Consider the following 15801-nt stretch of genomic DNA (forward strand, 5'->3'; position numbering starts at 1 on the left):
GCCACCCAGACCCTGACTGCTTTTAAGTAAAGTAGAGCAAACTTTTTTCGCACAACTTCAAGTCATGACTGGAGCCCAGGCACCATAAGCACACGTTTTGTGGATCCATGATCAACATTTGTTTCCTGCAGTCATGGCACAGCTTAAAATCTGTTGTTTTTTGGGCCTACATTTTCCCTGGCACACTGTCTGCAATCCATTTTGGAGATTCTGAAAAACCGACAAAGTTGGGAGAAGAGTACTGGATTCACATTGAAGGGCACAGAAAGATAGGAATTTGCTGTAAGCACCCAGTGGTGGCACTTATATCAGTGGCGACTCCTCTATGTGGGCAGAGGAGCGTCGCCCCACTGCTTTCTCGCAGTGTGAGAAGCAGAAACATAAAATGGTATTTTAAATACCATTATATGTTTCTGCTTCTCACACTGAAAAAGCAGAAAGCAGGGTTGGGTTGGGGGCGGGCGGTTCTGCTCGAGGGCAGAGGAGGATTGGCTTGCCCACTGTTGTGGGCGCTGATTGACAAACAAGTCATACGCACTCTGTATTTTCTCTATGTATGCAGCCTACATAGAGAAAATCGCCTCCCCACAGATGCCTGTGGGGTCGGCGTCCCAGCCAATCACAAGGCTGCCATTTCAGCATTGTGATTGGCTCAGGGGAGGGAAGCTAGGCAGCCTGTGGCTGCTTACTGTTGTAGAGAGGACGAAGCAGACCGACGACGCGGGACGGGCCAGCAGAGGTTAACATAACTTTTTTAATTTCTATTAAACGTCCCCCTCCAGCACAACCCCTACCCCACCGGGTGCACCCCCCCCGTGAGTCATACGGACCGCAACTGACTTGTATGCAGTACTTCTCCCTTGCAGTAAGTCAGTGTTGAGCCATACAGTGCCACCTACCAGCGAGCGATGCCCTGGGGCTCTTAAAGACTAACTGCAGGGCCTATGCCCTATTGGCTCTGTTAATGGTAGACTTTGAAAAATATTTGGTTCCATGCCCTGGGGCTACCTCTTTGCTCTTCTACCAAGATGACCTTTGGCTCCATTTGCCTTAAATACGCCAGACTCCTTCACAGAGGCCTCTGGAAAAGGATCTGTTTGGGCTGGGATACATCTGATAGTGTTCTCATCTAGTGAGGGACAAGAAAGAGCTGTGCTAATAGATCACCCACATGAAGTACAGTTGTAAAAGAGCTCTAGTGCAGAGTTTGTTTGCCCTACTTGTATTTGTGCTATAAAGAAGGAAAATAACATTTATCCAAAAAGTGTAGCTTACAACTAACAACATGGTATCTTTATTTCAGTTGTTACGGCATGGCACTGTTATGCATTGCTTACATAAGGTACATTGGAAAAGTACTCACTAACTATGTGTCCCGTTGTTTGGAATGCAAGTTCCACTATGCTTTCATCTTGGTCTGAGGCAGCCAAGTGAAAAACAGAGAAGATATTCTTCCATCCTGAGCGAATGTTAGCAGCCTGGGAATTAACCATTTGTGCTATACAGCGCACAACCATATCCCGAATTGTTGGAGACCTTAAAAGAAAAACAAGTCATCAGTAAACCATCAATCTTTTCTCGATGATCATATCAATGCATCCCATTTTTAGCATAAATAATAAAGTAGCAAGAAGCAGGCTAGGTTGAAGGAGCACTGAATTACACAATCAACAAAGGTTCTTTCCAGTCGGTCTGCTGCATCATCATTTAAGGATGGATGTGACGGATGTACTATGTTCTATTTGTTTATTTGCAAACTATTATAACGAAGCATTTCCACACTATGCACAACATAAGCTGAACCAGCTTTGTTACCAAGAATGAATTCTACATTGAGTTCCTTTGTTTTCAGATTATCTACTAAATTATCTTTTAAAACCCAGGAAACATTTGAGGAAGCATCAGGGGTGTATGCCTGGTGTTGGGAAGATGACACCCCTGGATCAACCCCGTTTTGCCATTATGTCCTTGAGACACTTTGTAGTATCACACTTGCGCATCTCCATCAAAAACTCTGCATTATCTAGCACTTCCAACATTGCCTAACAATTTGAATAAAAGACTTCTGCTAAAGTTCAAATAACTAAGCTCTCTTTAAAGTTCATGCCTCCTGTGAGCCCCTGGTATAGCCCACTTTACTAAAGGAAACACCAGTAATTCATGTCTGTTTGCTGAACCCAATCATCTTTTTTAATGACGCATGGTACCCATATCCAAGTCCTCTCTAGAACTCTAGCCTGGTCCGGTCCCTTTCAATCCATACCTTTACATTTCTCCACTCTGCAAGAATGTGTACTGTTCCATACAGTAGCTGCGCAGTTATGCTCTAAACTCCTGAGATGCAAACAGAGCTGAACTTGCAGTTTACTGGGGCTGACTACCCTGTTCCAATATATATACGGGACAGCTCCTCTCGAGCTACTGTGAAGAAATGAAATATCATAGAAATATGCAAGGTGCATTGCCTTCTAATTCCAAGTCTGCCTGCCTGAAGTTCCTTTGTGTCCTGGATATCCAGTGTGTCTCATTTATAGGAAATTTGTGTTCTATGATACGTTGCCCATTAGATGCCGTGTTCGATTGTTTTGGGAGGATTTGGAAGAGCTGGCAATGAATATGTTAACGCTTGCTGAAGGGGAGCATCTAGTACTGTATGAAATATAAGTTAGTATGCTGTTTGAAGGTCACTGTTTATAATGGATATAGACAGGTACGGACCAATGAGTTGGTTTGTGGGACTACTGGTAATAAACTAAGAAAGAAACCTTATTTATCCAGATGACTCTCATTTTCCCTTTAAACAACATCTTTCAGAACAGTCATGTGCACTGTCAGGCAGAAATGAATGAGCTGGTAAGTGGTCTGCTAATCATATTTATCAAAAGCTAATGCTTCAATACCTTACTTTTAGTAATCCTTCTCTGCATGAACATCACTGTAAAGGAAACAGAAACATCGCTACACCAAGCAGATGGTATGACTTACATAGCATCGGCAAATGTGTCTATTAGGCAGCAAGAAAAGCCCTCGTCCTCTTACCCTTAAACACAAATGGCTGCTGAGCTGTCCTGATTGCCAGAAGGAACTAAGGCACTGAAGATAGCTGTATTGTTTTAAATGGAAAGTAGATACCAAGTGGCCAAATGATACGTCTTACATAAAGATTGGACCATCTGTCAATGTAGGGGCGTAGCATAGGTCCCTGCACTGTAGGGGGACCCCCAACCCTTCAGGGACACACAAATCCTTTGGATGGGGCCCCCATTTTACCCAAGATCAATGAATTTTTGTGAGATATGGGAGACTCAGTGACCCCTCTTCACATTCTACAGGGGGACCCCATCATTTTCTGTTACACCACTTTGTAAACGATTTTCAGAAGAGTTACAATGATCAATGAAGAATGCTTTTTAAGAGGTAAAAGTGTGACATGAACACATTACGTTAATAATTGCTGTATGTGAGATTTCCACTATAGATTACACCCCTCCAAAATAAAAAAAAGGATCATTTAGTGGAAGTAGAAACATTATGAAATGTATATATGTAGCACAGATTATAGATTTCAGGAAAGAGTATGTTACATCTGAATGTTTTACCTCATAGTCATGCTTTTCAAACAGTGTTTAGAGTGAACCAAACCTAGGCAACATTTAATATTTTACAGCACACTTCATCAAAGTGAAGAATATAGAATAGAGGTGATATATTTCTGATAAGAAAATTATATTGATATCAACTACATTTATCTTTATATGTTAAAAGGCGCAAAGAAGTAATTCATTAATTGAAGTCCTTTTTCAAAGGACGGGGAAGAAAATATGGTTACATTGAAGGAAATCGTAAACATCATGGCTTCTGCGTAATCCTACCTGTTTCTCTTCATAATATGTTCAAAAGGTCGCAAGAAATCCTTTTGGAACCGGAAGTTAGCAAGTTCTCCTTTTTCTAAGAATTTCATTGACAATTGCCTTAAAGAATCTACAGCAAAAATTGCAACATCTTCATTGAGATTACAGCCAACCTAGTGGGTTAGAAAGACACATTTTTAAAGGAGCAGTTGGATTAGATATAGCCATAATAATATTACTCATGCACTGGTTCTTTAATAAAATGAATAATGCGTAGAACAGCACATCACAAACACCATAACTGATAATAACTATGGCCTGATTTAGCCCCTAAGTATAATGGTACTTACCCAGTAAGCATCTGCCCTAGGCATGTAGAGCTGTAGATTCACATGCTCTGCATACTCCTGCCATCTAGTGTTGGTTCCTGATGTTTGCAAGTGTTTTTTCTTTGAAGAAGTCTTTCCTAGTCACGAGGTAAGGTGGCACCTCTTTTCGGTGATTGTGCGCATGGTCATCGACAACATTGTTAGATTGTTTTCCCGCAAGAGGGTGAGAATGGAGTGAGTAAGTGTAGTATAGAGATGTCCATGCGTATAAATGTATAAGGAAGAACTGCAACAACTACAGGTGTCCGTTCGAGGCATGTGTGCTGCAGATAGACATGCTTTGCATAGACTATAAAGCAGTATACTCCCAAAGTGGTGGCTAACCTGTAGATGTTGCAGTTGTTTGGAATATTGTTTTAAATACTGCTTGGCCTACATTAGCCTGCTGTTGTGCTAGCACATCTACAAAATAGTGTTTGGTAAATGTGTGTGGTATAGACCATGTAGCTGCTTTACATATGTCAGCTAGAGGAATGTTACCTAAAAAGGCAACAGAAGCCCCTGTTTTGTGAGGGGAATGCGCTCTAGGGGGTATAGTCAAAATCCTTTTGGCTTTAGCATAGCATGTTTGAATGCATTTAACAATCCATCTCGTACTACCATATTTAGAGATATGATTACCTTTTTGAGGTTGAGCAAATGGTACAAACAGTTGTTATGTTTTGCGGAAGTACTTTGTTCTATCTATGTAGTACAATAAAGCTCTTTTAACGTCAAGCTTGTGAAGAGCGCGTTTTTCTACAGAATCAGGTTGAGGAAAGAAAACTGGTAACTCAACCGATTGGTTTATATGAACAGCAGAAACTACTTTGGGAAAGAATATGGGCTGGATACGGAGAACTATCCTGTCTTTGTATAAATGAAAGAAAGGTTCTTCTAGCGTCAATGCCTGTATCTCACAAAATTCTCCTCATGATGTGATATCAATGAGGAAAGCAACTTTCCATGAGAGGAACTGGAAAATGCATTTGTGTAATGGTTCAAAAGGTGGACCCATGAGCCTTGTGAGGACAATGGTGAAATTCCAGACTGGGGCAGGAGGAATCCTAGGTGGTATTACCCTTTTTAAACCTTCCATGAAGGCCCTGATTACTGGAACTCTGAATAGTGCAAGGTGCAAACAAATAGACGTGTAAGCCAGTCCTGTTAGTTGTAAATGTAACAAATAATGTTTTGTATAGAAGCTTCTAAAGGATTGATTTTGTTGTTGTTGCAATATACCACAAATCTTTTCCATTTTGCAGCATAGCAAGCTATGGTGGTCGGCTTTCTTGCTTCTTTGAGAATATTCATACAGTCTGGTGGTAAATTTGAGCACCCAAACTCCAGGACTTCAGGAGCCAGAACGCTAAATTCACTTCTTTTGAATTTGGATGTATGATTTCTCCATGGTTCTGTGTGAGAAGACTGGAGTTCAGGTGTAGTTTTTGATGTGGCACTAGTAACAGCTCCAACAGGGTGGAGCCCATGTGGGAGCTACCAGAATTAGTGCCAGCGCTACCGAACCACCCATGGAATGAGCGGGAGAGGTGGAAAAGTGTAGGCAAACAGCCCTGAGCAGTTCATCTATAGGGCATTGCCCTTTGATCGTGGGTGTGGGTACCTGGAGCCGACGTTTGGGCATTTTGCGTTTTCGGCTGTGGCGAATAGTTCTATTTGTGGAAAACCCCACTGTTGGAAGTACAGAAGGAGAACTTGGGGTTGAAGTTCCCACTCATGAATTTGTTGCCTACTTCCACTGAGGCGATCAGCAATTTGATTGTTTACTCTTGGGAGATGTTCTGCCAAGAGATAGATCCTGTGATTGATCGCCCAATTCCAAATGGCTTGAGCGAGCGTTGACAGTTGGAGAGAGTGTGTCCCTCCTTGCTTCTGCATATAATACATTGCTGTCATATTGTCCATCCAGACTAAGACAGTTTTGGCTGCGAGATGAGTTTGAAAAGCTTTTAGTGCTAAGAAGACAGCTAAGAGCTATAGATGGCTGATGTGGAGAGTTTTGTGCTTGTTGCTCCACATGCCTTGTATTGTGTAATTTTTTAGATGTGCTCCGCACCCCCCACCCCCCCCCCCAACCTGTTAAGAGATGCTACTGCTGTGAGCACGATCTGTGGAAAAGGGTCGATGAAAGGCCAGCCTGATGATAAGTTTTGTGGATTCCACCACTGCAGAAAGCGATCTGTACGGCTGTCTACCAAAACTAGATCGGTTAATAGACCCTGTGATTGATTCCACTGACGTGGTAAGCACTCTTGTAGGGGGCGCATGTGAAGCCTTGCATGGGGTACAATTGTTATGTAAGATGCCATCATTCATAGTGGTTGTATGAACACTATGGCTGGTAACACTTGATTGGATTGAAACTGTTAAGTGGTAGTCTGAATATTGTGTATTCTGGCTACATTGGGAGAGGCTAGAGCCTTTTCTGTGTCTAGAGTGGCTCCTAGATAGGACTGCATCTGTGAGGAAGGCAAGTGAGACTTTTGTGCATTGATGGTGAAGCCGAGTCGATTAAGTAGATTTATTGTGTTCTGTGTGTGCTGTAGACAGTTTTGGTGAGTGCTGGCTTTGATGAGCCAGTTGTCTAGGTAGGGGAAGACATGAATTTGTTGTCTACTCTGGGTGCTGTAGTCACTCCGAAGGAAAGTACCTTGAACTGATATCACAAATCTCAGATATTTGCGATGAGCTGGATGAATTGGAACATGAAAATATGAGTCTTTTAAATCTAGAGTAGGGCATAAAGTCTGCTGTTTGTGTAAGTGGGAGTACCTGTTCAAGTATCACCATATAAAAATGCTCTGACAGTATGTAATGGTTTAGCTCTCTCAGATCTAGAATAGGTCTTAGGGAACCGTCCTTTTTGGGGATCAGAAAGTATAGAGTAAGTAGACCCCTGAGTCCTGGTACAGTATTGGAACTGGCTCTATTGCTCCTTTTAGTAAAAAGGCACTAGGCCTCCTGTTCTAGGAAGTGTATGTGTTCTGGAGATAACTTGTGAGAGCGAGGTTGAATGTTTAGGGGATTGCTGGTAAGCTCCTGGCAATAACCATGTTGGATAATTCCAAGCACCCATTTGTCTGATGTTATAGACTTCCAAATGGGGAGGAATTGCTGAAGTCTTCCCCCGACAGGTGTGGTATAATCGGGGGAAGCGTGGGCAAGTCACTGTTTGTTGGGGGAAAAAGAGTTACGGGGTGTGTTACCCTTACCCCTAAAGTTGTTGCCTCTATATCTTCCTGGGAAAAACCATTTGGAGGGAGAGGAGTGGTGGTTACCCTTGTAAGCGGAGGTATTTTGACCTGGGGTTGTGTTTTTTGACCCTCCTCTTTACGAGGAGTGACAAAAGGAACCTCTGTTGGATGCAGTCAAAGTGCTCCCATAGATTTAGCGACTTCAGTGTCCTTTTTCATCTTCTCTAGCGCCTTGTCAACCTTAGGGACAAATAGGTGTTCCTTATCAAATGGTGTGTTAAGGATGGACTGTTGGACCTCAGGTTTAAAATCTGAAATCCTTAACCAAGTGTGTCTCCTGAGCAGGATGCTGGTGTTAATCTCTCTAGCTGCGGTGTCAGCTGTATCTACAGCACAACAAATAGAGGAATTAGAAATTAGCTTACCCTCATTGACTAAGTCCTGTGTTTAGCCTTATGCTCATCTGGGAGATATTGGACCAATTGCTCCATTTCGTCCCAGTGTGCGCTGTCATATCTGACTAAAAGGCCTTGGGAATTTGCAACGCGCCATTGATTTGCTGCCTGAGCGGCTATGCGCTTGCCAGAAGCATCAATTGTTTTGGACTCTATCTGGCGGAAGAGCATCCCCTGATGTTTGGGAATTTGCTCTCTTAAGAGCATTGGATACAACTAGGGAATCTAATGGCACTTGTCCCTTGATAAATATGGGGTTTGTAGGAGAGGGCTTATATTTTGTATCACTCTAGGTGTTAAGATGCGGGTTCTGACTGAATCTTTAAAAATCTCATCAGCATGTCACATCATGCCTTTAAGCATTGGAAGTGATTGTGATGACCTGTGTGTGGGTACAAAGGTCTCAAACAAAAAATCTTCTTCTAGTGATTCTTTATGGAGATCTACCCCATGGTAATGTGCAGCCCCGGCAATGAGTTCTTGGTGTGATGTCGTCTGGAGGAGATGGTTTGGCTGAGTAAATGTCTGGGTCAGTATCACCTGGGAGATCAACTGTGTAATCTGTCTCCATTGCCACTCTTTGACGCCTTTGGCGTCTTCCTCTTTCTTTGTTCTATTGTTCCTCTTATCATAAAATATAAAAACAACCTTCGTGATACTGTGTCAAATGTTCTTGCACTATTGCACTCCTGCTTCACGATGCTGCCTTGCCTCCGGGATGTTAGGCTGAATAGCTGTGTGCACTTTTTCAAATAAAGGTTTTAAAAATTAAAAAAAAACAAAAAAAAACTGTGTAATCTGTACATGGATCTAATGAAATATTCATCCCCCCATCATCTGCATCATCGTCATGATGAGATTGAGGAGAACCAGGAGGTGTTTCTCTTCAAGGGGATTTGTAAGTGTCCTCTTCTTGAATCTTGTGTTTCTGAGCTTGCTATATGCGAATATGGCCAGTGTCAGGGTTAATATGGAGCCTCTTTTGCTTCAAATCGGGTGGTGATGGAATAGGGAAAATGCTATGTACCAGTATGCATCTGTTCTTGGCATGTAGGACTGCAGATTCACACACTAGTGCATAAATTGCAATCTGGTGGTGGGCCCGGATGATTACACTTTGTTGTTGTCCTGGAAGAGTCTTTGTAGGGTAGACGACTCCTCCTCTGGAGTATAGTGCGCATGGGCATCGACTACATCTTCAGATTGTTTTTTGACCATTACGAGAAATGATGAAGTTGTGTGAGAACAGAAAGAGATGTCCATGTATATTATATCTAATTAAGATATTACTGGAACAGATAGAGGTAGCCGGGGAGGCGGGTTGGCGTGTGTGAATCTGCAGCCCTACATGCCAAGAACAGATGCATACTGGTAAGTAGCATTTTCCGTTCGAGGTATGTGGGCTGCAGATCACACACTAGTGCATTGATTGCATAGCAGTTCTCTCCCTTAGCGGCGAGTACCAGTATCTGTTGCAGTGGTTTGAAATAGTGTTTTGAGTACAGCCAGTCCCACACTAGCTTGTTGTTTTTACTTGCCTTGCCCATGTTGGTGCAATGAGAATCAGTGTGAGGGAGTATTGTTGCAGCTTGCGCACCACTAACGGAATGAGTAGGAGAGGTGGAAAAGCGTACGCAAATCTGCCTGACCAACTCATTCATATCGCATTGCCTTTGGACAATGGGTGTGGATACTGGTTGGCGAAGCTTGGGCATTTGGAATTTAGGTGTGTGGCGAACAGATCTATTAGTGGCTGTCCCCATAGTTGAAAGAAAGGTTGAAGAACTTGCGGATGAAGTTCCCACTCGTGAATCTGTTGTCTCCGACGACTCAACAGATCTGCAACCTGATTGTGAACTCCTGGTAGATGTTCTGCTTGTAGGTAGATGTTTTGAGGAATGGTCCACCTCCATATGCTCTGCGCCAGCCGGGAGAGCTGTAAGGAGTCTGTTCCTCCCCGTTTTCAAATGTAGTACATGGCTGTCATATTGTCTGTGCGGACTAAGACAGCCTTGCCTGATAGGTAATTTTGAAATGATTTTAGAGCTAGAAAAATTGCTAGCAACTCCAGATGGTTTATATGGAGTAGCTTCTGGTGTGGTGTCCACCTGCCCAGTACTGTGTGCTGTGACAAATGAGTTCCCCAGCCTGTGAGGGATGTGTCTGTGGTTAGTACTACCTATGGAACTGGATCGAGGAACGGCCGTTCTTTGGAAAGGTTTTTGGTGTTCCACCACTGCAGAGAGCGATGTGGCCGGCCCTCGAACACCACCAGATCTGTTAATTGACCTTGAGTCTAGTTCCACTGGCTTGCTAATCACTCTTGCAGGGGGCGCATCTGGAGTCTTGCGTGCAGTGCTACGAAAATGCAAGATGCCATCATTCCAAATAGTTGCATGAAAACTCGAGATGGTAGTGAGTGTTGCGGTTGAAATTTTTGTATGAGAGCTTGCATGCCTTGTATTCTTACTGTATTGGGGGATGCAAGTCCTTTGGAGGTATCTATTGTGACACCTAGATACTGTTGGAGATGCGACTTTGTTTTGTTTATAGTGAAACCGAGTTTGTGTAAGAGATGAATGGTCTTGTGTGTGTGCTGGATGCATTGCTGGTATGACTTGACTTATATTAGCCAGTCGTCCAGATATGGTAAGACATGGATGTTTTCTCTTCTCAAGTGTGCTGCTACTACCGCAAGACACTTTGTGAAGACTCAGGGTGCTGTAGTGACTCCGAAGGGAAGGACTTTGAATTGGTAATGCTTACCGTCCACTACAAACCGAAGGTACTTTCTGTGTGAACGGGAATGTGAAAGTAGGCGTCCTTGCGATTTGGGGTATGCAAGGAAATCGCCTTGTTTTAGCAGAGGAAGGACCTGCTGTAATGTCACCATATAGAAGTGGTGTGACTGTATGGAAAGGTTTAGGGGCCTCAGGTCTAGTATAGGCCTGAAGGAGCCGTCCTTTTTGGGAATAAGGAAACATAGGGAGTAAACGCCTGTGTTTTGATGGTGTAGTGGAGCTGGTTCTATTGCATGTTTGTGCAGTAGAGCAACAACCTCCTGTTTTAGGAGTGTGAGATGCTTTTGTGGCATGGTACGCTGTCTGGGTGGTATTGCTGAAGGAGTGGAAGTGAGCACCAGGCAATAACCTAACTCAACTATTTGTCTCACCCACCTGTCTGTTGTGATGGAGTTCCAGACAGATAAGAACTGTTGTTATCTCTCCCCGACAGGAGTGGAATGGTCTGAGGGGGGGTGGGGAGGGAAGTCACTGCTTGGGAGTGGAGGTGGTACGGGTGTTGTTACCTCCGCCTCTACCTTTAGTATTGTTGCCTCTGTATCCTCCTCTGTGATAACCTCTATTGGGAGAGGTTTGGATGGGAGTTTTGTAAGAAGAGGAGGCAGTATTGGTAGAAAAAGGTGATAAGGCGCCCCTGCAGGAGGAATGACAAAAGGACGCTCTAGGAGTTTGATTTTGTAAAGCTCCCATGGATTTTGCAGTGTCAGTGTCCTTTTTCATTTTTTCGAGAGAGGTATCAACCGTGGGACCAAACAGAGGTTGTTGGTCAAAGGGTTGATTGAGAATACTGGTTTGTACTTCTGGTTTCAAACCAGAAATACGCAGCCAGGCATGCCTACGTAAAAGTATGCCAGTATTTATTGCCCTTGAGGCTGTGTCAGCAGCATCTAGAGCGCAACGGATGAAAGTATTAGTAATGACCTTCCCTTCTTGTATCAAAACAGTAGCCCTGGTCTTGTATTTGTCTGGTAGATGTTGTATAAGGGTTTCAAGCTCATCGTAGTGAGCCCTATCGTATCTTGCCAACAGAGCTTGGGTGTTGGCGACTTGCCAGACGTTGGCTGCTTGAGATGTCATATGTTTGCCTGAAGCATCTAAGAGTTTGGACTCTTTAGCAGGGGGTGGAGCGTCCCACGTTGTCTGAGAGCTAGTTTGTTTTCGTGCGTTGGAGACCACTAATGAGTCTAATGGTAGTTGGTCCTTGATATAGACTGGGTCAGTTGGAGCAGCTTTGCTCATTTTCTCCAACCTGGGATTAATTACCCTGGCCCTGACGGGATCTTTAAATATTTCTGGTGCATGTTTTATAACCCCTTTAAGCATTGGCAAGGTGGTTGTGGTCTTATGAGAGGGTAATGATGAGTCCATAAGGAAGTCCTCATCCACTGGATCAGTATGGAGATCGACCCCATGAAAGCCTGCTGCTCTGTGAACAAGCTGTGTGAACCCTATGGTGTCATCTGGAGGAGATGGCCTAGAACAGTACTCGTCATCTTGGGGTAGATCTGGGGCATCTGGTGCATTGTAGTCTTCCCAAGGATCATCTGACGGGCCAGTAATATCATCTGGATCATCTAATGGTTGCTCATCTTCTGCCCCCCCCCCTCCCCCTCCCCAGAATTATCATCCTCATCGTTATCTGCTGGTGCAGAACTGTGTGGGATGAGTGGTGAGTGTTTGGGGGAAATGTAAGAGTCTGGCACTTCTGGAAGTGGTGAAGGTATTCTTATGGGAGAAGTTTGAGCATGTTTTTGAGAGGGACTGGAGGTGTGAGAGGAGGTTCCAGTTTCCTCTAAGCAGGTAAAGTGACGACATGTTCAGTCTTTGGGTGAATAAGAAGAGTCTTTTGCTTTAGATCTGGACCGAAAAGCTCCTCTATGGGAGAATCCTTTCTCGGAACTGGCTTGTCATGTTTGGGATCTAGCTGTTTGCTGGGTTTAGCAATGTTTAGTATAGTCTTAGGATTAGATTGTGGTTTCGGTACCGAAGACTTGTGGTCGGGAGCTTTTTTCGATTCAAGTTTTTTCTTCGGATCAGAGATTTTATTCGGATCCGGAGTTGTTGGTTCTGAATCGTGTTTTGGGTCGACAGCTTTAGGTACCGAAGTTTGTTTCGGTGCGGGGCTTGTCTTTGGTGCAGGACTTGGCTTCGTACGACCGTTTGGGATGCCGAAGTTTGTTTCGGTGTAGGAGTTTGTACAGAATTCACTTTCGGATTGAGAACCTTCTGTTTATCGGGACTGACTGGAGGCTGACTCGAGCCTAAGTAGCCTAGAGGCTTTTTGGAAGTCTTCGTTGCTGGGCCTGAAGTCGGAGCGTTGGAAGTATGTGATCGGTGTGCACCTGGGCCCGAAGGTGGAGGTGGAACCGAAGCCTCAACCGGTGTGGGGGGATTAAGAGGGTCGATGTCTGTACTTACGACCCGTTGACCAGCTGGAAGGGGATTGTCACCTTCTGCCCGCTCGTCAGCTCCTGAAGCTGAATCCTCTGCTTCAGAAACAATGACGTCTTCCTGCTGTTCTTCTTCTTCGGACTCTGGCTGCACTGGAGTCTCTTCAACGTGGGTGTCTGGTGCCGATAAAGACGATTGTGCTATGACTCTCCGAGCTCGACTGTCTCTAATCGTCTTATTCGACCGGAACGAAGCACAGGCCTGGCAATGTCAGCTTTCGTGCTCTGGGGACAAGCACAGATTGCACACCTCATGTAGATCAGTGTGGGGGAATTTGTGTCCACACTGAGGGCACTTCTTGAAGGGTGTTCTTTCCATAAGCCGAAGGCCCAATGGCGCAGCTGGGCCCGACGGTCACAGGAATCGAGAAGTGAAGGTTGTTCGAGACGCGTGTATAAAGGAAATTGCGATCGAAAACAATACCAACTGTAGGGACCAAGGAATGCGTGACGTAATAAGATCAGTAATGAAACAGAGCGGGAGCGACATACACATCCGAGCCCGTTGGCAGAAAAAAATGAAGATGGAGTCGATGCCAATGCGCACTATACTCCAGAGGAGTCATCTACCATACAAGGACTCTTCCAGGACAACAACAAAGTGTAATCATCTGGGACCACCACCAGATGGCGATCTATGCACTAGTGTATGATCTGCAGCCCATATGCCTTGAACTGGCCAATTTCGGATCCGTAGGGATCTTTTTATGTTTCGGCACCAAAGTTTTTGGTGCCGAAGTTTTCGGTGTCGACAAGGGCTGACCTTTCGGCTCCTAAGGCTGCTTGGCTTTCGGCGCGGGGGATTTTGGCACAGAGCCAGACTTGGGCTTGGAACCGGAGGCTTTCGGCTCCGAGGAGTACTTCTGTTGAGCCAGAAGGCTTGTTTCAGTGCCGGCCCGGAGGTGGGGCGTCAGAAACTTTGTCCCTGTGCCAACCTTGGCCATATTGGCTAAATAGGCTAAGGCATTGATTTTGAATTTTTTTTTCACTGTATGATTAAGGGATTCAAAACAAAAATGTATTCCTTGTCTAAAATGTATTGATTATAGTGAAATAATGTACAATTGATATATTCAAAATATAAATGTGTGTCTTGCTTAGAATTAAATGTTGCAAATTCAGAATTGCAAAATAATTGTTCTTTTTTTTTTATTTATTTTTTTTATTCCTCATATACCAATTTGGGTGCTCTAGACGGAGATCCTCTCCCCTCCCCCTGGCATCACGATGTTACGCTCACAGAATTCGACGCCAGAGAGAGCCGGAAAAAAGATACTCCCCTCTAGTGTTTACTGTTTGCTTTATCCACCTCAGCCTCTGTGACTTGGCGACCCTCGGATTGGTTGAGGACTAAGCACCAACAGTACCCAGGTGAAATCATCGGAATACTCTCATCTGTTCCGCCATGCCACAAGGAGCTCCCAGATCTGAGACTCTGAGGAATTATCACATGCTATATCAGATTCACTAATATAAATAATATACCTTAAACACTCAGAAAAGGTGGGAGCATCTTCAGATTTCCATGCTTTACATATTTCTCGTCTAGCCAATAACATCACATAGAAAATAAATTTAGTCTGCTGGTTCGCAAGCTGGTAATCCGTCCCCAGACCGAACAGAATCATTGCCGGTGAAACCACGATCCGAGTTCCTAGTACATCCATCAAAAAACCCTCAATTTTTTTCCAAAACAAGTTAAGGCTAGGGCATTCTACAAACATATGCAAATCATCTGCCTCTAAAGATTTACACCTTGGGCAGCTATATTGTATGTTTGTGATCCTTGTCAGTCTTTTTGGGGAGAAATACACCCTGTACAGTGTGAACAGATGGTTTCGTTTAAGAGGAGCGGATTTTACTATTCCGTTCACCAGACTAAAAGAGTCCCCCCACAAATCTACCAGTTTGTTGCTATCCAGCCCCACAACATTTCCCCAGAGACTCTGAAGTTCCAAATCAGTAACTCCCTCTTTTTCCATCAAATTCTCATACCAAAAAGCGAGTTCTTTATCCCAACGCCCCTTTCTATTTACAAAATCAAATTTCGGGTTAGATGTACAATCCCATATTTCCGTAGACCACCAGCTTGACAACTGGTAATATTTAAATCTTGTAAGGGTTCCTCCCGTCAACAGAGAGAGGGAGTCCCACCCCAATAGCTGTTGATCATTTTGTAAATCTCTCCACTGCATTAACCCTGCTAATTTAAGAGGGGTTGACAGTTGGTCTCTAAGGCATTCTGGGGTCCCTGCAGAGTCCCATATTGGGGCCTGAGAGGCGTAGTATGGAATTTGTAATTTTCTCCTGAAGAAAACCCAATTCTTCAGAGCCGTGACTAAAACCTTTAGCCTGACCTTTTTGTAGAATCTGGGGTCTCCAAACTTAAATAAAAAGTATTCGTGACCTTGGGGGATACCATGCAATATTGCTTGAAACAAACGTCCCAAAAAAGATGTATCTGCCTTACCTGCCATAACTCTAAAATTTTTAAAGTGGAAGGAATGGGCATAATGCAAGATGTCAGGTAGCGCCAGACCTCCCATTTTTAATTGTCTTCTTAACTTTTTAGCAGAAATTCTGGGCATTTTGGAATTCCAGATGAAAGAGCCTATTTTTCCTTGTAGTTTTCCCACCGCCTTTGTGTCGAAAGATAAGGGT

General features: G+C 44.0%; 1 protein-coding gene across 1 annotated transcript in view; it reads right to left on the reverse strand.

Moving 5' to 3' along the window:
* LOC147668689 (brefeldin A-inhibited guanine nucleotide-exchange protein 1-like) overlaps window positions 1-15801 on the reverse strand; it is a gene marked incomplete at its 3' end in the record, with an annotated part of 274357 nt that overhangs the window by 183763 nt on the left and 74793 nt on the right. Inside the window, exons 7-8 of the mRNA XM_086948511.1 lie at window positions 3873-4024; window positions 1364-1536 (exon numbers count right to left, since the gene is read on the reverse strand). Of these exons, the coding sequence (XP_086804637.1) occupies window positions 1364-1536; window positions 3873-4024 (325 nt within the window). The remainder of the gene's footprint in view (window positions 1-1363; window positions 1537-3872; window positions 4025-15801) is intronic.

Source organism: Lissotriton vulgaris, unplaced genomic scaffold (genome assembly GCF_964263255.1).
Source record: "Lissotriton vulgaris unplaced genomic scaffold, aLisVul1.2 SCAFFOLD_3018, whole genome shotgun sequence".
In the NCBI taxonomy this organism is placed as follows: domain Eukaryota; kingdom Metazoa; phylum Chordata; class Amphibia; order Caudata; family Salamandridae; genus Lissotriton; species Lissotriton vulgaris.